The sequence below is a fragment of the Paroedura picta genome, chromosome 14 (genome assembly GCF_049243985.1).
Source record: "Paroedura picta isolate Pp20150507F chromosome 14, Ppicta_v3.0, whole genome shotgun sequence".
In the NCBI taxonomy this organism is placed as follows: Eukaryota; Metazoa; Chordata; class Lepidosauria; order Squamata; family Gekkonidae; genus Paroedura; species Paroedura picta.
The window spans coordinates 16,698,130-16,719,316 of NC_135382.1; the positions used below are offsets into that span (position 1 = coordinate 16,698,130).

General features: G+C 46.5%; 1 protein-coding gene across 2 annotated transcripts in view; it reads right to left on the reverse strand.

The window, feature by feature from the left end:
- The window catches only part of FBLN1 (fibulin 1), a 54,063-nt gene that overhangs the window by 21,337 nt on the left and 11,539 nt on the right, over window positions 1-21,187 (reverse strand). For both annotated transcript variants that reach the window (XM_077310914.1, XM_077310915.1), the window contains exons 2-13: window positions 19,147-19,246; window positions 15,744-15,876; window positions 12,851-13,019; window positions 11,906-11,959; window positions 10,642-10,743; window positions 8,464-8,601; window positions 6,539-6,676; window positions 6,161-6,304; window positions 5,420-5,548; window positions 3,576-3,701; window positions 2,622-2,741; window positions 1,441-1,572 (exon numbers count right to left, since the gene is read on the reverse strand). In XM_077310914.1, the coding sequence (XP_077167029.1) occupies window positions 1,441-1,572; window positions 2,622-2,741; window positions 3,576-3,701; window positions 5,420-5,548; window positions 6,161-6,304; window positions 6,539-6,676; window positions 8,464-8,601; window positions 10,642-10,743; window positions 11,906-11,959; window positions 12,851-13,019; window positions 15,744-15,876; window positions 19,147-19,246 (1,485 nt within the window). The remainder of the gene's footprint in view (window positions 1-1,440; window positions 1,573-2,621; window positions 2,742-3,575; window positions 3,702-5,419; window positions 5,549-6,160; window positions 6,305-6,538; window positions 6,677-8,463; window positions 8,602-10,641; window positions 10,744-11,905; window positions 11,960-12,850; window positions 13,020-15,743; window positions 15,877-19,146; window positions 19,247-21,187) is intronic.

The window sequence follows — 21,187 nt, forward strand, 5'->3', positions numbered from 1 at the left end:
AGTGGGGCTCCTATGACTGAATTTACAAAAAAAAATCCCTTCATATAGAAATCAGACATTAGGGAGATGGGTTCCAGTCTAGCCTTCCCCACGATACCTGTCTAGGGACAGAGCTCTGTTTTTCTATGGTGGCACCCTGCATGCCCCACCAGCTGTCTGAAGTCATCCAATCTGGACAAGGTTAGAAGGAAGCCAAACTGCCCAGAGCCCATGGAATGGGCAGTATAAAAATCTAAATAAAATAAATAAAATAAAATCTCAACCCCACACAGGCCCAAGCAGAAGCCTTCAAGGGTTACAAAAGACAAGATATATTGGCACAACGGTTAACTTTGCCATTATCCACCTGGCTGCAGTTTGCACCTGACTCCATTAACTAAGTCTACAGTTGTCTAAGGGGGGGGGATTAAAGTTTCACCCTTGCAGCAGAAAAGAGTGACTTTCATGAACATGTTCGGTTGTCAGGATGCATTTCAGCCTCCAGCAATTGGTTGAGATGACACCTGCCCACCCTGGAGCTGTGCAGACTTCTTTTTCTGAGAGAATCCTTGATTCAAGATAATAGCTTGCATTGAGGTAGAACAGGGCTCCCCAACCAGTGCACTAAGATACAGCAGTGAACCCCTCAGATTATGGCGACATGGAAGATTCCAAGATGGCAGCCGCATGGAGCCAGAAGCTACCACACCAGCAGCAGGGGTAAATTGGCCTGGTGGGATTTCCATTGGGCATTGGTGCTGTCTTGAGTATGAGGAGGCATATTTTATTTGCAAATGGGTCATTGCTGGCAAACTGGGATGGGGTGAGGAGATGGGGGGCTGGCTTCTATGTTTATTTGCATATTTTTAATTATATGTTTTATTTGTGTAGGGGGGCGTGGCAGGCATGGCCAGCTGACATCACTTCTGTGGCACCTCACAGCCTGAAAAATATTTCAGGTGTACCTCCATGGTCAAAAGGTTGAAAAAGGCTGAGGTGGGATCTCAGTGCTGAATTTCAGTCTTGCCTGCCAGGTGCTTCTTAAGAGTTCTCTTTATGGAACCATCAAAGGCTTTCCAGAAATACACAGCCAGGTTATTGCGTCAGGCTCCAAGACTGACACGGCAGAAGCACACCTGCCCTGTGCGCCATCAGTCTCTCGACCGAAAAACCTCAGGGAGGTCTCTGCATACTAAGAAACTGCCCCCTTTCACTTAATCATCCAGACAGCAGAAGGCAGCTTCCTAGCTGGTTTTAAGGGCCAACATTTGCCACCTTAGATAGTTGCCTAAGGGTTGGACCTCAGAGGAAGCCACCCTTAAAATGGGGGAAGCAAGAACTTGCCCAAGCACACAAGTCCTGGGAAGTAGCACCTGACTCGCTCATTACAGTCCCATCTTTTCCCAGACATCACACCTGTATTTCACAAACACCTTTCATGAGTATCACCTTTGCACCTACCTTGGCAATTCCGTGCATTTGGTGCCAGCTTGTAGCCAGAGGAGGGGCACGTACACTGAAAGCTCCCCGGAACATTGTTGCATCGATAGGCACAGATATGTCCTCCAGTCGGTAAGGCACATTCATCAATATCTGAAAAGCACATGCCCAAATTAAGAAACAAAAGGACAGTTTCCAAAGCAGCTGTATTTATTATTGTTATGAACTGCCCTGAGCTCTAGGGAAAGAGCAGCATACAAATGGCATACAAATTTATTTAAATAAATAACTAGGATCCCAACACACAGCTATGACTAGGGTTCATGCAGATCTTCCTGGAAATATTTCTATTTGCACATAACGTTGAGAGTATATTTTGCAATCTTTCTTTTATATTCCTGTCTTCAGTTTTTAAACTCAGACTGGTTCCTTATGACTATTTCTGTTTTCCTTGCTCCTAACTTGTGCTATGCCAATAGAAGCATTGTGTATATGAAAATTTTTCCTGCATTTTCAAATAGAACATAGATAAGAACAAAGAGAAATACAGATGCAAGAAAGGAAAAAAGTTAAGAGGCTTCCGATTTATCCACGACGATTATAGATCAAGTTTTTATCTATTACACTACAAATTTTAAACCATGCTTTTTTCTACACGTAATTTCCTCCCCTAAGTCCTGAAAGCCATAAACGATCATTTAGGTTTTCATTCCAACCTGTGGGTGATCCCTGGCCCCAGACAGGCCTCGATCAGAGACAGGGCTTTTTCTGCCCTCATTCCAGGCTGGTAGAATGAGCTGCTGGCAGATGTACAAGCCCTCATGGAGTTTTCCAGGCTCTGGAGGGCCTGTAAGATGGCACTCTTCCACCAGGCATTTGGTTAAGGCCAGGGATCACCGTTACCATCAGAAACCCCCCCCCCCCGCAAGCCGGACTCGTACACCCACCATCTTGTGCCTGGCATGACCAGCAGTCCATTCATCCACTGAACTTCCAAGCATGACAGGGAAAAAAGTTGGGAGCATATGACTATTAACAACAAGGATTTTAAATTGCATAGTTTTAACACTTTGTAACTGTACGGGTTTTTGATCAATTGCTGTGAATCGCCCCGAGACCATTTGCAGAGGGGCAGCCTGTAAGTCAAAGTATACATGAATAAAATTAAAATATGGGCAGCGAATGTGAGGATGGTTGCTCACCTTCACAGGTGATTCCGTCCACGTCACTGAGCTGGTAGCCCCGACGACAGTAGCACTGATAGGAGCCGTACACATTCGCACACTCCTGGCTGCAGGGATTGCTTTCACACTCGTTCAGATCTAAAACCGACAAAAACACAACATTTGACCTTCTTTTAGCTGTTAAGAGTTTGAAAGGGTTTGGTCTTCACAAAATCTTTGTAAGAAAGGGGGGCAGGAAATACCATTTATTATATAGGCAATTGATTTTGTTCAGCTCTGCAATGCAGGGGAGCAAAATCAGTCATCAAAGTGAATACGAATGCTGTTAGTATGAATGAATGAATGAATGAATGAATGAATGAATGAATGAATGAATGAATGAATGAATGAATGAATGAATGAATTTGATTTGCATAAAGCCATAGGTCATTGCAAAACAATATTAAGTACAACAAAAGTAAAAGATAAAAAGAATGTAATTAGCCTCGAGTAACACTTTCCAGAGAGACCCCGCTGGACCTCAGTTTCTTAGTAACCTAAGCAAAGATAAAAGTTGTACAGGAAAGACAGGCCTGATAATAGAAATAGAAATTTCTCTTCAACTGTCAGTTTGAACTAGAGAAAATTGGAACAAGAAATGTAACCCTGGGGCAATCCAAGAGATAGTGGTGTGAGTCCTCAGGAATCACAACAGGAACTTTTGGTTTTTGCGAATAATGACCAGCTAAAATGGCCATTTGCATGGACTGAAAACTGTGGATCAGTAAAATTCCTTTAACCACCAGGTATTTTTGAAAGTAAAATTTCTTTCTCTTGTTTCCATTAGAGTCAGATCACCTTTGTAATATGAACAGCGTTTTCCTCTTGACCAGGAAATGTGGAGAATCAGGAATAAAGTGAAAAGGCTTCTGTGCTTCCAAGGCAAATAATAATTTTTAACAATTTAATTGAATAGTGATAACAAGTGGCTACCTTCGCATGATCTCCCATCAGACGAAAGTCTGAAACCCATAGTACAGCTGCAATAATAAGATCCAGGAGTGTTTTCACATTTGTGAGCACACAGGCGACCAGGGTAACGCCGGCATTCATTTATATCTGTGGAAAGAAATGTAGGCAGAAACAAAGTAGTAACTTGCTCATGGAGTATGCCTGCCCTATAAACAAGCCACTGTAAATTTGGACATCTCAAAATAACTGTGAACTTCAGTGCATGAGCAGGATGAGTGACTCCGAGAAGACGAGAGCTTGAACTTCACCCATCTTGAGAAAATGGCACAAAAGCAACTCAGAGCCCTACATTTCAAGGCTCCTTCCCCAGCCATTTCAATAATATAGGACAGCTAGATTCCTTGTGGCGCTAGCAGCTGCCTCCCAACACCACACAGGCACAAATGACACCATCTGCATAACCACAGCTGACCAACATAAGAAGCCATGTTGGATCAGGCCAAGGGCTCATCCAAAATTCTGTGTCATATAGTGGCTAACACCCAGGCACCATCAAGAGGTCCACCACTGGGACCAGAAGCCCACCCACTGTTGCCTCCCCCAAGCACCAAGAAGACAGAGCATCACTGCTGCAGACATACAAGACACCATGTTGGATCAGGCCAACGGTCATTCAGTGACCAAACCCAGGTGTCATCTGGAGGCCCGCCAGTGAGACCAGAACTCCAGAAGCCCTCCCACTGTTGCCCTCCCCCAAGCACCAAGAATACAGAGCATAGCTGCCCCAGACAGAGTGTTCCATCCTTACCTTCTGGCTAAGAGCCACTGATGGATCTCTGCTCCATATGTTTGTATAGTCCCTTCTTGAAGCTGCCCATGCTTGTAGCCGCCACTCCCCACCCCGCCATGTGTTAATGACTCTTTGGGTGAAGCATTTCCTTTTATCTGTTCTAAATCTTCCTACATTACCAACATAGCACCAAAACATGATTTTTTAAACAGTTGCTGCTGCACCTTATTACCACCATAGGCTGGTCTTCAACTGGCTCTGATAAAAGACGTCTTCTATGTCAGAGGTAGTCAACCTGTGGTCCTCCAGATGTTCATGGACTACAATTCTCATGAGCCCCTGCCAGCAAACGCTGGCAGGGGCTCATGGGAATTGTAGTCCATGAACATCTGGAGGACCACAGGTTGACTACCCCTGTTCTAGGTTACCCAACAGCTGATCAGTTAAGTCCCTCCTCTTTGTGCCCCCATTCCCATAATGAATAGCACAGCAATGCTTAGACCAAAAATAACGAAAAAGTCTCAGCCAGCTACTGTTTTGTTTGTGTGTGGCTGGGGGTGAGGGTGGGGGGGGAGATACACAACCCTATTTCCTCCCCAGCATTAAAACTAAGCCATAGAAGAAGAAGAAGAAGAAGAAGAAGAAGAAGAAGAAGAAGAAGAAGAAGAAGAAGAAGAAGAAGAAGAAGAAGAGGAGTTGGTTCTTATATGCCGCTTTTCTCTACCCGAAGGAGTCTCAAAGAGGCTTACAGTTGCCTTCCCATTCCTCTCCCCACAACAGAAGCCCTGTGAGGTGGGTGAGGCTGAGAGAGCGCTGATATCACTGCTCGGTCAGAACAGTTTTATCAGTGCCGTGGCGAGCCCAAAGTCACCCAGCTGGCTGCATGTGGGGGAGCGCAGAATCGAACCCGGCGTGCCAGATTAGAAGTCCGCACTCCTAACCACTACACCAAACTGGCTATCAGTGAGTCAGTGAGCTTTTAAACCATTTGTTAAGGACATGACTCCTTATCATAAAAGGAGATAAAAGATGGGGTCAAGGGATGAAAAAAGCCAGCTAAAGAAGAGTTGCTCACCAGTGCAAGATCTGCTGATCCCGTCGAAGTAGTAGCCCAGCCGGCATTCACAGCGGTAACTGCCAGGGGAATTGACACAGACATGACCTTCTCCGCATGGCTGGTTAGGTGCCAAACACTCGTCCACATCTTGGAAAAGAGAAGGGTTCGAAAGATCATTTCAAGTTAAAACAGAACACGAGAAAGAAGCAAAACTGACTTTCAGTCTTAATGGTGCCATTGGGCTCCACCGTGGTTCTGTCAGTTATTCTGGGCAAGAATATAATGCAGGATCCAAATCTAGAGCCAGCCAACTCTGGCTTGGCCACATCACATCACAGGAAATATATTATTCATTTTGCAGGGGTAGTCAAACTGCGGCCCTCCAGATGTCCATGGACTACAATTCCCATGAGCCTCTGCCAGCATTCGCTTAAAACACAGCCAGAGAATCAACAGCAGCTTCCCACAGATCTTGGCACCTGGGATTCTGCAGTGGCAGCCTTTGACGGTATAGTGGAAGCTTTTCTTTAAAAGTTTGACAGACTGAGAACGATATGTTTACTTAAGAGCAACAAGCTATGATGGTGAAATGGAACTTCCATGTTTCAAGGCAGTATACTGGGCCCTGGAGGCCAACCAACCTGAAAGGCCATCACCAACCCATCCTCCCTGTGAGTTCCCCCATAGCACAGAAAAATTCTGGGCTAGCCCTTCAACGATAGCCTATGTTTTGGGGTTGAGTCTATAGCCGCTACTGACCGACACATCTTGTCCCTTCTTCATTCAGGTGATAGCCCCGGCCACAGTTTGGCACCGTTCTCTGGCAAGCGAAAGAGCCATCCGTGTTGATGCACGTCTGGCCCGGTGGACAAGGCACATTCTCGCTTAGGCATTCGTTAACATCTGCAAGAGCACAACAAGCCCGACTTAGAACAAAACTCTTGCCCGCTGGGGAGCGTTTAAAGAGAGACGAGAGACGATTCTCGGATCCTAACTAAAAACGTTTCCTGCAAAAGGCAAAGCAAAGGCACAGACAGGAGACGGAGAAAGGATCTTCCAAGAGGCCGATGCAGTGAGAGGGAAAGGCGGGCAGATCCACACCTGTGGGAACTAACCAGGAGGTACAGCGTGCCTTACCAATACAGTTGCCCAGTGCATCTTGTATAAAGCCACTCTTGCATTGTTGCTTGGGCCGGCAACGGAAGGATCCTGGAGTATTCTGACAGATAAAATCGGGGAGGCAGTTATGAGTACCAGTCTCACACTCGTCAATATCTAGTATGCCACAAAAGAAAGAATCCGTTAGCAGAAGGGCACCAGTTTTGCAGGTCATGATTCAGACACAAGAAGCAATTCAAGGAGATCAGGCAAAACTCATTTTCATTCTCAATCTATGTTTGCACGGTAAGCTTGGGCAGGAATTGGGTGGTGTCTCAGCAGACATGCGGCCCCCAACTCCAGATCAGCTAATAGGGAATAGGAGCCAATATATCCCTATTGTACATGTGGCCAACATGTATTTGTAATACATAAACTCTCTTCCTCCACAAGGAATACACAGAGACCATTTACACCAGGGGTAGTCAAACTGCGGCCCTCCAGATGTCCATGGAATACAATTCCCATGAGCCCCTGCCAGCGAATGCTGGCAGGGGATCATGGGAATTGTAGTCCATGGACATCTGGAGGGCCGCAGTTTGACTACCCCTGGTTTACACACTGGAGGTTTCATGCCGGGCTGCAGGCTGGACTTTTAGTCATGGCAGGTTGCCCCACCTCTTCCTGCACCCACACGAGGGAGCATTTGGCCTCATCTGCCCCCGATTTGTGCTCCTGCATGGGAGCTGGGGCAGTGAAGTTCCCAGCGCGTAAACAGTGAGTAAGTCCCATGACAATAAAGGTAGCCTAGCAAATTCCATTATTTTACTGCAGACATTTGAGGACAGCTGATAATTCAATAATTTATATTGCATAAACACAGGTGTATAGGTTTACTCTTTCCTTTACCCAGGTGTATAGTAGACTCTTTCCTTTACCCAGGCAATAAGAAGAAGAAAACCAGGAGTACTGACATCTTAAAGCAGAGCGTTAGGGCATGACCCAACCAAAATTAAACCCTTAAGCACTATTAATGTCAGTTCAACACACGGGGTTGGATCCAAGTTACTACATCATCCCCGTGGGCCCTTCGTATTCTGTAAGAATAGATTCTCAGGGTCAGGGGCCCAACGTAGTTTAATAGGCATGTGGGTTGGGGGTGGGATGAGGATTGCTGTTGGCAGAGGAGCTCAGCCAAGCCTGAATTTCCTTTGGCAGCAGTTAAGACCCAACCCCTGTTTCTTTATTCATAGAAATCCATGGAATGTTTAACTTTGTAAAGACAACAGAACAGTGATTAATGTTGGAGCATCAACACAAGTCTTTCAATGAGATGGAATCTGCACCCAAGTCTTCCTATTTCGCAACAAGCCCTTCATAGGAGTCTTCGCAGTGGATCTCATGCTCTGCAATCCTAAATACAGTGACTCCTCTCTAACTTCAACTGACTTAGAAGGGCAGAGCTCTGCTTTCGATAGCGCTGGGAGCCCTTATGCTTTAATTCAAACGATGAACTCTCAATGAGGTTTTGGCCACAGCAATATCAAATTATAAACAATAAAACTATTTTATTCGATTAAACTTCCTGATGCTCAGCTCCCTTGCATATTTAAACTCTGCCAACAGAATCCACAGGAAGAGTTCACAAAAAGGGTTAGCTGCACTGAGGCAAGGAGACCCAGCTCTGCTGCTGGGGCAAACAGATAATCAGAGAAGCAGAACTGAAGCCATTTTACTGGACGTCTCCCCACCCCCATCGCAGCAACTCTTAATCCTGCAATGCATTTTGCTTGCGTGGCTCTTCCAGTCCTCAAAAAGGGGTTTCAGCACCAAGAGCAGCTGTGTGAGGAAAGGGAACGCAGGGCCAGCTATTTCTCTGCATTCTGCCAGGGGACCCAATCCAAAGTGAAAAGAGAATAAAGCAAGTTGACATAATTAGGCCCAGAGGTCTGCCGGAAGCATACCTTTGCACAGGTTTTCTTCCGTTAGTTCGTAGCCAGTTCCACAACTGGTCTCACGCTGGCAACGGAAAGATCCTAGCGTATTGATACAGATTTGTCCAATGCCACAATTGTGGTCTGCAGTGATACACTCGTTAATATCTAGAGAGAATTCAGGGAGGAAAGCATGAAACTGCACATTCTTAAAACTGGGTGCATGCCCTCCAATGGCATAACTGCAAAGTAAAGTTAAACTGTCTGAGCCACCAAAGTTTATTTCTCACGAGAAAAAAAGGAAGCCCTAAATTAAGCCCTACTAAAATATATTCTCCTGCTCAGTTTTAGTATTTCGTAAGTACTGACCTTGGTGGATCCATCTAGTGCAGCATCCTGTCTCACACAGTACCTAACTAGTTACTCTAGCAATCTAATAATAGGGCATAGAGGCTGAGGCCTTCCCCTGATGTTGCCTCCTGCCTCTGGGATTCAGAGGATTAGTGCCTCTGAATGTGGAGGTTCTCCTCGGTTGCCATGGCTCGCAGCCATGAATCTTCCCCTATTCCCCTTTCAAAGCTAGAGTTAATGGCTTCTGTGGCGCAGTTTGTACTCTAGAGCTTGCTTTTTGTTAAATGATAGACCTCCTTCCCTTTTACTGTCAGAAAGTGGCAACACAGACAGAATACCTTTATGGGCATAATTCAATTATTAATGTATTGACCGATACAGCCCCAGTCTTATGAACATTCCTGGCACCTGTCAATATAATTATTCTTTTTTGGACTAAGATGCCATTGCTTATATAGTGTCACCAAGAAGGTTGCCACCGTTTCTGTAACCCTGGAGTCTTGATCAACTAGTAATTTATAGATCAGTTTCTGATTATTTGTAAGCTTCTTTGAGACAAATGAGGCTTGCTGGGTGGCCTTAGCCAGTCTTGAGCCTCTCAGAGCTCTCTCAGCCCCACCTACCTCGCAGGGTATCTGTTGTGGGGAAAGGAAGGCCCTTTGAGACTCCTTACAGTAGAGAAAAGCGGGGTATAAAAATCCCCAACTCTTTTATAAAAACAACCCAATGCTAAATGCATGCAAAAGAGGGGAGTGGGGGGGATCCCTGCATAAAGAAAACAAAACATCAAGGAGGTATTTAGCTGAAGGGCAGTGCTGAAATATTAGCAATATAGATACACAGACTTTGCTTGCACGGTTGTGATGTTCTTGACACCCTATTCGGATTTGTCCTGCCTTTAACAGTCAGCGTAGTTTGATTCAGGATTACATAGTTAACTTGTGATCAAATTGTAGTAATGAACTAGAAATGATCAGAGCCATGCCTAGTGAGAAGGATTATGCTCTGCCGTCCAAAGCTGCCAATGTCCTCTGCTCAGTATTAAGACTTAATATTCTCTCCCAATTAAAATCATAAATCATGCACTGATGTTCTTGTGTCTATTTATTCTGAGCGTCTATTTGAGCTGTGTTCATCTGTACATAGTTGAGTTTTACGCCATTAGGGGGAGTCAACCTGTGGTCCTCCAGATGTTCATGGACTACAATTCCCATGAGCCCTGCCAGTGTTTGCTGGCAGGGGCTCATGGGAATTGTAGTCCATGAACATCGGGAAGGCCACAGGTTGACTAGAAGAAGAAGAAGAAGAAGAAGAAGAAGAAGAGTTGGTTCTTATATGCCGCTTTTCCCTACCCGAAGGAGGCTCAAAGCGGCTTACAGTCGCCTTCACATTCCTCTCCCCACAACAGACACCCTGTGGGGTGGGTGAGGCTGAGAGAGCCCTGATATCACTGCTCGGTCAGAACAGTTTTATCAGTGCTATGGCGAGCCCAAGGTCACCCAGCTGGATGCATGTGGGGGAGCGCAGAATCGAACCCGGCATGCCAGATTAGAAGTCCGCACTCCTAACCACTACACCAAACTGGCTCTCTACAAGTCTTGTCATTAAAAGTTGGCCCAAACACTTCAAAGACAATCCAGGGTTCCAGAACACGTTCCGGAAGCCACAATGGGAGGCTAAAGGAAGAAAGAGCTTTGTACTCTGTATCTACACACACACAGAGTGGGACAAGCTCCCTCCCACAGTTGCCCCATCACACGTCCTTCAGCTCAAGTTCTTCTGCAAAGCTTAACAACTATGATTCCTGCAAATATCCAGCCTACGGTTAACAGCGACAGAACCACCACCGCTCTTTACCTTCACAAGTGAAACCATCCGGCTGAAGTTGGTAGCCCATGAAGCAAGAGCAGAGGACACTCGACCCCGTATCCCTGCACTGCTGCGTGCAGGGGCCACCACCTATGAAACCAAGGACAGAGATAGTTAGTGGCAGAACAGAGGTTGCTCTTTCCAAAACTTCATTGTGAAAAAGCCCCCAGACAAACCTCAGCTGTTTAAACCTTGCCACTACTAAAGTTGTCAGGTCTTCTGCTAAAGGACAATGAGCAACTAATTTGTAGAACGTTGCAGTCAAAGTACCCTGGCCCCGGCCTGGTGGAATGAGCTCCCAGGAAAGCTACGGGCCCTGACATATCAATGTTCTGCAGGGCCTGTAAGATGGAGCTCTTCTGCCAGGCTTTTGGTTGAGGCTGGGGAGGAAGAGCTGACCTAGGGAATAATCTACTAACTGCAGGTCCCGCCTAGTAGAAGATCGATTTGATTGTACCAGAGCATGGGTGCAGTTAGGATAGGTGATCCACTGACTGGTGTAGGGGAGGAATGGGGCTCCGCCATCTGATTGTCTTAGTATTTTACTGGAGATTAATTCAAGGGGTTTTAACGGCAATTCTTGCATTTTATTCTATTATCTTGATGTGAGCCGCCCCGAGCTGACTACGTGGGGAGGGGCAGGGTATAAATTAAAATATAAATAAAATAAATAAATACCCCAACCTTGCAATATACACTTAAAATAAGTCAGGGAAACAAAACATAGAATCACAGAGATGGAAGGGAGCTCCAGGGTTATCTAGTCCAACTTTCCCCCTTGCCGAATGCAGGAAATTCACAACTACCTGCTCACCCACAGTGACCCGAATTCCATGCCCACACACACCGAAAACCAGAATCCCCGATCAATCTGGCCTAGAGGAAATTCACCTCCCGACCCCTAGGTGGTGATTGGCTTGCCCCTGGGCATGCAGGAAATGGCCCCAAGAGCCAAGCTTCCAAAGGAAGCAAGAACGCAAGTGTTAGCCAGTATTTCCGAGATACAAAGATGGATGGCGTCCACCCTGTGTGTCTCCGTATGTACAGTTTCACCTGGTGTGAGCTGCTGGACAGGGAGCACTCTCTAGCAGTCTGCTGGTGGCTAAGATTTCCACAGACTTTGTGGACAAATTGTCAAGCAGACGTTTGAAGCCGTAAGGAAACTCACTCTTAAAAAACGCACAAGAAGCTGAATTCTGCATCCAACCAAGCTGTCAAAGTGCTGTCTCAAGGGAATAGGAAATTAGCTCACCTCTGCAGCGGTCATGACGGTAGGGATCCTCATGGTCAACCTCTACTGGCAATGCTACATGGAAAGGGAAGAGAGGGGACAACCTTGTCAAAATGTCATGCTGTCTTCTAATTCTGCTACCCCAAGTCCTCCACCTTCGCCTCTGACTGGAGTAACTTATGCGGTCAGAAATACAGGGAGACTCCATGGTTTCTGACTGGACTAGCCACTGGACTTCTGATTGGCTGTACAGATTTTTAGAAATGTTGTTTTGGCAAGGATCTTTGCTGTGTGACTGACGGCGGTTGCAGAAGCTGTTTAGTGGCTGGTTGGGTTGGTTCTGCTTTCTAGACCTTTCTGGACCATGGGAGTCTGTTTTCATTCCTAGACCTCTTTCCACCACTGGCAAAAAGCAACCTCCCTTCTTTAAAACAGGAAGAGAACTAATCCTGTTCTACTCTTCCTCCCCAAGTGTCTTCCCTCTGTCCCCACATCTTAATTCCAATCTTTCCAACTTCCTTTCCAACCTCTAGTTGGCTGGCTTTAATATCCTCTGAATTCTGTGACTTTCCACTCCACTCCCATGCCTCCTTTAAATCTTCCTCTTTTTCTTGTGCTCTGGTCCCTTTTGTATGCCTTATTGCGGGAGTGGCCAAACTGTGGCTCCCCAGATGTCCATGGATTACAATTCCCTGGAGGCCTATGGGAATTTAGTCCATGGACATCTGGACAGTCACAGTTTGGTCACCCTGCCTTAGGAGATACATACACACCAGGGGTGGCACATGGCAATAACATAGAATCATAGAATCATAGAGTTGGAAGGGAACTCCTGGGTCATCTAGTCCATCCTCTATATGGCACCTTTTTAAATACTTGAAGATGATTATCAAATACTTGAAGATGGTTACATGACACTCTACATCCTGCATGACCTCACGTCAATTTCTTCTCCCCAGAACTTACCTATGTCTTTGTTGGGACTGTCAACCATCAACGGGTCCGTGCCTTCTTGCCCCTCGACGCAGCAAGCCCTGAAGACCAAGCCACACTGATATCCCATCTGCAGACTCTGCTCGCAGCTGTTCCCTTGCTTGCGGGCCACCTTCCCCATAAAGCAGCAGTAGCAGCATTTCTGCCAAAAATTGCAACGTTTCAGATGCCACAGCATTTCTTTTCGATCTTGCAACACAGGGGCTGGAAGAGCAGTTCTGCACAAACTCTCACAGGCAAACTCCACGAACTTCCTTTCCCCAAGAGATTTCTCCCCACCCTTCCCTTTACAGCAGCGGTTCTCAGCCTTCCTAATGCCGCAACCCTTAATACAGTTCCTCATGTTGTGGTGGTCCCCAGCCATAAAATTAGGCAAGTCTTCTTTCACAGAAATTAAACCAAAACTGACTAATGGCGTGCAAATCCATTGTTCAGGATTGTATATAAATTGGGATTTTTCCTTGGGGTTTCTCAGTTGTTTTGCCTCTTGTCCCACCATGTCGATCTCGCTCTTTTGTGCTGCTCCAGACAGACGAATGCTCTATCTCGATCTACACCAAGAGGCTGTTGTGTGGATGGCACTCCCCTCCCCGGCCAAGCTGCTTGCCCTGCTGCGAGCCCTGTGAAAGGGTCGGTCGACCCCCAAAGAGTATTTGGGAAAGAGAACACTGGCAGAATTCATTGTGGAAGCTAAAGCTCTCATTGCATCACCTCCCTCTGGGGGTCATCCCTTTAATCTGAGGCTCCTCAACCCTGCTATTAATAGAATGTGCATTCATAGCAAAGTATATTATTTCCCCACTCCTATAGCTGAACAGTGGCTTGGGTAGAAGACCTCTTACCCACTCAAGGAGTCCTTCTTCTAAAACCCTTTACAGTCTGGGTTGGGTAGCCTCTTACCTGTAGGCGGCCCCTCCTATTACAAGGACATGTCACCCCAATGGAAACTCCCTCACCCACATCCTGCTTCAATGGAATTTTGCGCTGTGACACTCTCATGGGACGTGTCGAGTACCCCTAGGCATTACGGGAGAGGGAGAGGAGACCAACACTTGGGACCACCTTTGGGGATGGCAGTCCCAGATCTGCCCTAATTACTAGTTCCTGCCCCCGAAGGACAGGATGAACCTTGCAAATGGCAATCACTGGCAACAACATCTAAGTTAGGTTACTATAATGATCTGTATGTGGGGCTGTCCTTGAAACATGTTTGGAAACTTAAACTGGTACAGAATACTGCAGCCAGAATATTGACTGGAGTGAGCCGTAAAACCTGTATCGCTTCAGTTGGTACATCTACACTGGCTCCCAATTACTTTCTAGACACATTTCCAGGTGCTGGCTCCCAATTACTTTCTAGACACATTTCCAGGTGCTGGTGTTGACCTTCAAGGACTTATATGGCTCAGGCCAAGCATACCTGAGGGACCACCTACTCTCATATGAACCTACCTGACTATTACAGTCAACTCTACGGCTCTCCGTCCTGCTCTGGGTTTGCCTGTGCTTTTAAATACATATATTAGTTTGGGGTTCTAACTGTGTTTGGAATGCTTATCTGGCTTAGAAGACATAATGGGGAAAATAAATACATTAATGTAAAAAATGCCAATTGTCATGTATCAGCTTGACCTGGATAGCCCAGGACAGCCCAATGGTTGTCAGCTCTTGGAAGCTAAGCAAAGTCAGGCCTGGTTAGAACTTGCATGGGAGACCACCATGAGGTCTAGCACTGCAGTGAAGAGGCGGGCAACAGCAACCCCCACTGCTCATAGCTTGCCTGGAAAGGCCTGCAGGGTCAATATAAATCAGCATTTAAAAAACAAAACAAAACCTAGAAGCAAACATTTCATTCACAGGGTCTCTATTAATTACTCTCGGTGCTCCACAGCTGGAAGTGCGTCTGTCCACTAGTGTCTAATCCTGACATTTTTAGTTCCTTCACTATGTTCCCCCTCCTCCCAGAATGGAACCCAAGCAAAGGATAACCTTATAAACTTCCTGTAAGGCCCTTGAATCTGTTAAACACCTTCATTATGCTGTGTACTAATTCATGGCCCACCCTGTGTCTACATGTGTAGACTTGTAATCCCCATTTTATTGTGTCTGAGGAAGTGGATGATGCACATGAAAGCTTACGCTGTGAGTAAAATTTTGCTCCAGCTTCGTTCTACCTTGTTCACAGTGTGTTTTAAGCCTGGCCACACGAGGGCTCTCATTGACTGAAGTGAATTCTTTAGACAAACAGACGCGGGAGAATTGGAGAAAAGGAGATAATGTACAAAACGCGCAAATATTATCATAATGTATGTGTGACCCGAGTGGGCAGAATATATTCATCACCCCCCTGCCATGATGTCTTACCAGGCAAAATTGGTAGCCAACCTTTTGCCACTAGAAGAAGAAGAGGAGTTGGTTCTTATATGCCGCTTTTTCTCTACCCAAAGGAGTCTCAAAGCAGCTTATATTCGCCTTCCCTTTCCTCTCCCCACAACAGACACCCTGTGAGGTGGGTGAGGCTGAGAGAGCCCTGATATCACTGCCCGGTCAGAACAGCTTTATCAGGGCTGTTGTGAGCCCAAGGTCACCCAGCTGGCTGCATGTGGGGGGACGGGATGCAGAATCAAACCCAGCTTGCCAGATTAGAAGTCCACACTCCTAACCACTACACCAAGCTGGCTCTCTACAAGCCTTGTCATTAAAAGTTGGCCCAAACACTTCAAAGACAATCCAGGGTTCCAGAACACGTTCCGGAAGCCACAATGGGAGGCTAAAGGAAGGAAGAGCTTTGCGTTGGGCCTGCGGAGAACAATTCTTCGTTCAGGAAGAGGAACTTGATCAACCAGCGCCACCTCCCAAGTCTCACCTTCACGATTTTGTCTTCATAGGTAGAATTACCTTCGTGCAACTCGCAGCCTTCTCGCTTGCCGGCCAGTGCGATCCCAGCGGTACAATGCCGCTCCTCCACGTGGCTGAGGCAGCACTGCTCCTGAGCGATGCTGAAATGAGAGAATCCCAGGCTCAGCCCACAAGACAGCCCTGCCATCCTCACACCCATGACTGCCCCAAGCCCCAGTCCAGTTCCCTTTATCCGGCCTGCCTGATGTCTTCGGTAGAGAAGCAAAGAACACGGCTGAGAGTAGCCTCATTAAGACATTACTATTTGATCCAGTACCTAGGACAGACTTTCTCAACTAGAGTTTTGAGAAACCCTGAGGTTTCATGATGGCCCTGGATGGGTTTCCTGAATGGGTGGGAGTGAATCAATGTTTATATATATTTTTACATTTTGTTAAACATTTATTGGGTTATATGACCATGTATAAGAGCCTCTTGTGGCGCAGAGTGATAAGGCAGCAGACATGCTGTCTGAAGCGATGTCCATGAGGCTGGGAGTTTGATCCCAGCAGCCGGCTCAAGGTTGACTCAGCCTTCCATCCTTCCGAGGTCAGTAAAATGAGTACCCAGCTTGCTGCTGGGTGGTAAAACAGTAATGACTGGGGAAGGGAATGGCAAACCACCCTGTATTGAGTCTGCCATGAAAACGCTAGAGGGTGTCACCCCAAGGGTCAGACATGAGCCGGTGCTTGCACAGGGGATACCTTTACCTTTTTATGACCATGTATGGTCAAGTTGATCCACCTTTTCTCTCCTGGGCCTTATGAGAGGACGTATGAATGAATGAATGAATGGATGGATGGATGGATGGATGGATGGATGGATGGGTAGGCCTTTTTGGTCCTGATCTCCATCTGGTGGAATGAGCTCCCGGAAGAGCTAAGGGCCCTGTCAGAGCTTTCACAGTTCTGCAGGGCCTGCAAGATGGAGCTCTTCATCCAGATCTTTGGGTGAGGTCAGGGTTTAAGATCAACTGGGCCCCTCCATGGGATCAGGTCTCCGCATTAACATCTGGCCACCCCACTTAGGGTGGCTGTTGGGGGAGGTAGAGAGTTCCCACCATTCTTGTTGTCTATTGGGGTTTTTATTATTATGGAGTTTTAAGGGGTTTTATGGTTTTATTGAAAGCTACCACGAGTCCTGGAGAGCTGGCGGGGTAGAAATCAGATAATATATTAAATAAATAAATGACGGGCCCGAATGGGGTGAGAAGGAGAGAGAGGTCCCAAGTGGGCATTTCCACAGTTATGCTTCCCAACTCTGTTCAGCATGACCACGCTGTCTCTGGGGTTTCTTGAAGCTTGAAGAACGTTTCAGATGTTTCTCAATGGTAACAAAGTTGAGAAAGGCTGACTCAGGATAATAAAATAAAGATTTATGAAATTAACAGTGGAAGGTTGAGCAGTTGCACCTTTCCATTACACTCATCAGGTTTAAAAGGGCGTTTCTTTGCACGGTCCTGTGACAGAGCTGCAGCGGTTGGAGAGAGGTCATGGTTTTCAAAACACCAATAGTCTGGGTTGTACATGATGCAAACCTGCCTCCCATCTGACCTCTGCTCTCCACTCTTCGCTCTGCACACAGTCCCAGAAGTGCACAAACTGTTAGCTTGCAGCTACGAACTTTGGAACGTGTGGCTTATTTTTAAAAGGGAGACGTAACAGCCGTGCTAAGTTTGGAGTTCATTCCGCATGCGTTGGATAATGCACTTTCAGTGCATTTCAGTAGTAGAGTTTCTTGTTTCGCACAGGAAGATCCAGCTGCAAAAGCACATTGAAAGCACATTATCCAACCTGTGCAGAATGGAGAAAGGAATACAGTGAGGAAACGAGGCACTCATTCAGTTGAGCTCCCACCTGCAGTCCGGAGAGATACAAACCAGACCCAGGTCCTATTCCCATGACAGAAACGGGGTCATAATGTGGATAATGTGAATTAATGGACTAGCAAGCAGAAGAGTTCAGCTCCAGGGTCATTTGCTTCTGCAGGATACAATCCCTTGTGCACATCACCATCCATGTTAACAAGCAGCTTCAAGAAGGACTGAGCGGGGAAGAGACAGGAGGTGGTTTAAGCTGGGAGTAGGCTCTACCCCCCTCTCAGGCACAGAAACCATGAGAAAATTCACACTCAGGGAGGAGCAATGGAAGCGTCCAGTTCCCTAGTTTGTGACCGTGCATTAAGGCAGGAGGGGAAAGGCCATGGACACCCTCTGGAGCTCCGTGGACACCTGGTTGGGAATCCCTGCTCTATGTATGAAGTCCCAGCAACAGAGGACCCATTCGGATGCCATCCCTCTGGAACGGCTGCTGGAATGGGGAAGAAATAACCAGGGATTCACTGGTGGTCTTTAAGCAGCAGCTGGACTGATACCTACCCTGGATGCTTTAGGCTGATCCTGCATTGAGCAGGAGGTTGGACTAGATAGCCTGGATGGTCCCTTCCAACTCTATGATTCTATCATTGTATGAACTCTGCTTCTCTTCAGCCTAGACAAGCTCACTAGTTCAAATGCATGGTGACCAGACACTGGAGGTTCCATTAATCCGTGAAGAAACACATCTACCGCTGAACCCAACTGCTATCCCTCATGCAACTGAGCTCTGAGTCCTGCGGCCCCTTTAAGACCAACAAAGTTTTATTCAAAGCATTAGCTTCTTTGTGCCCATGCACTTAGATTCTTCGTCAGCAGGGCTACACACCTGACTTGATAACTGAACTCTATACAAGAAATAAATACATTAAAACTATACTGAAGAACTACACATGTCAAAGCTCATCGATTTCTATGTATGTAGCAGGGTGTAACTTGGCAGAGAGCTACGCTGTCATAGCAGGTTCATTTCACATCAGCAGAATAAGAACTTGCTTCCTAAGGGCTTGGGCTCCCACAACGCAATTAAGAAACATGGTTCCCCTCTCCCCCTTTCATTAAAAAGAAAAATCCTCAAGCAACTTCTAAAGAAACACATGTTATCTGTCAGCTGCTCTGTGTAGGAGTTTGAATTTTGGAGCCAATATAAATGCAAAAATTCAGAAAGCAGGGATAGATGCGATTGCGAAACACATTCTTTCCGAGTTCATAAAGGAAACCAAGCCGAGCCGTTTACAACCGCACGTCTGAAAACAGAGAGAGGAAATGATCCCTGGTCTCTGATCAGGTCAGGTGATTCAACCTTCTAGTAAGGAGCAGTAACATGTCAGCGAGTCCCAAGCCAGGGGAGGGAAATCACATGCCCAGGGAAACAAGGGGAACTGCAGGAGTCAAGACAGAATTCAGGTCATCAGACTTCCAAGCCGAATGATGTAAGCCCAGGAACATTCCGTCTGCTGCCAAGAACAACGGGCCGGCCACTGGAGTTGAAGAATACCTGCATTCTCTGGAGTCGAGATTCAGGGGCAGAGAGTTGCAGTCCCTTTTCTGACTCGCCCACTCGTATCCGCTGGCACAGCAGCTCTCCACTGAAGTTTCTGCAGAAGGAAAAGCAGCGGGTGTTACAGATGCCCAGCAAACAGTAGTGGGAAGGTTCAGTTACAACTCAGTTCATTTTTTCACTCTTCTGTCTCCCTTCCATGACCTGTAGTTTGACCCGGATAGCCAAGGCAAGCCCAGGTCCCATCAAATCTAGGAAGCTCTGCAGGGTCAGCCCTGGCTAGAGCTTGGAAGGCAACCTCCAAGGAATACCAGGGCTCCAAGGAATACCAGGGCTGTGCAATGGCAAACCACCTCAAACATCTCTTGCCAAGCTGCCAGACAAACTTAGGGTCTCCCTGGCTACAGAACACACATGCCATACAATAATATAGTAATAGGTAAAGGTATCCCCTGTGCAAGCATCGAGTCATGTCTGACCCTTGGGGTGCAGCTGCCTGGGGGTTAGGTTGACCCTAGGATTCCAGAAGTTGGCTATTCCAGCGATACTAGTTCCAGAAAGGCAACATTCACTTAGTTATCTGTGAGGTATAGTAAAGGTAAAGGTATTTCCTGTGCAAGCCCCAGGTCATGTCTGACCCTTGGGGTGATACCCTCCAGCGTTTTCATGGCAGACTCAATACGGGGTGGTTTGCCAGTGCCTTCCCCAGTCATTACTGTTTACCCCACAGCAAGCTGGGTACTCATTTTACCGACCTCGGAAGGATGGAAGGCTGAGTCAACCTTGAGCCGGCTGCTGAGATCGAACTCCCAGCCTCATGGGCAGAGCTTTCAGACTGCTTGTCTGCTGTCTTACCACTCTGCGCCACAAGAGGCTCTTTAATATAGTAATAATAAATCCAATAATAATAAATCCGTGACATGCGTCTTATGAGAAATAGTAACGCTTTTGTCTATCCTGAACTAATTGCCGACTGCTTTATGGAGTGAATGAGCGTGGACAATTTTGCTTTGTCCAGGATCGGCTGTTTAGCCCCTTTTGGCTCAAAAAGAACTTAGTGTGGCTCTAGAGATATGCAAGGGGATGCATGTATCAGAGAAGAAATGTCCTTTGATTAAGAGAGGTTCTCATATCCAAGGTTACAGGAATAAAGACCTTGCTCTGGAAACATTTACTCCTGTGAAATCACTTTGGAAAAAAAATGTTTAAACCAGACAGGTGCATGACACAGTTAAAAATTGAATCATATAAATAATGGAAAATTAAATATACAGTCGATTGATTTTCTCTTTTGTCCCAGGAGGGGTGGATATAGCTGAAAGAGGGCTCTGGACCTCAGCACAAATAAATGCTTAAATCCAATTGAAGTCAGAGGGATTAAGTCCCCCGGGCACAGACAGTACCCTTAGCTGTTTGGGCAACATATTATTTGTGGATAATGGCCAAATCTGGCCAAATGTTATTGACCAACAACATTCCATACCCAGGATGCTTCAAGTGGGGAAGTTCACCACAGGGTTGGAACATTAAACTGCATGAATGAGTCACTTTAACTTGATGTGTAATATGCAGAAAACCCAACGGAAGAGTGTTTCGCAACATTTACGGGAGCCAGTGTGGTGTAGTGATTAAAGAACAGCAGCCTCTAACCTCGAGAACCCAAGTTTGAGTCCCTGCTCCTCCACATGCTGCCAGCTGGGTGACCTTGGGCTAGTCACGGTTCTCTTAGCGCTCATAGAATAGATCTCTTAGATCTCTCTCAGCCCCACCTACCTCTCAGGGTGTCTGTTGCGGGAAGAGGAAGGGAAAGAGGTTTGGAAGCTGCTTTGGGACTCCTTTTGGGTAGCGTAAAGGAGGGTATAAAAAAACAGTTCTTCTTATATGTACATACCCTAGAAAACACCCTCTCAGTAGCACACTGGAAGAAATCTTTAGTTTTGAAGGGTGCCTGAAGCTGCAGTCCTGTACAGACTTATCCGAGAATAAAGCTCAAACGCAGTGGGACAGCTTCCTGAGTAATTATGCTTATATAATGGAG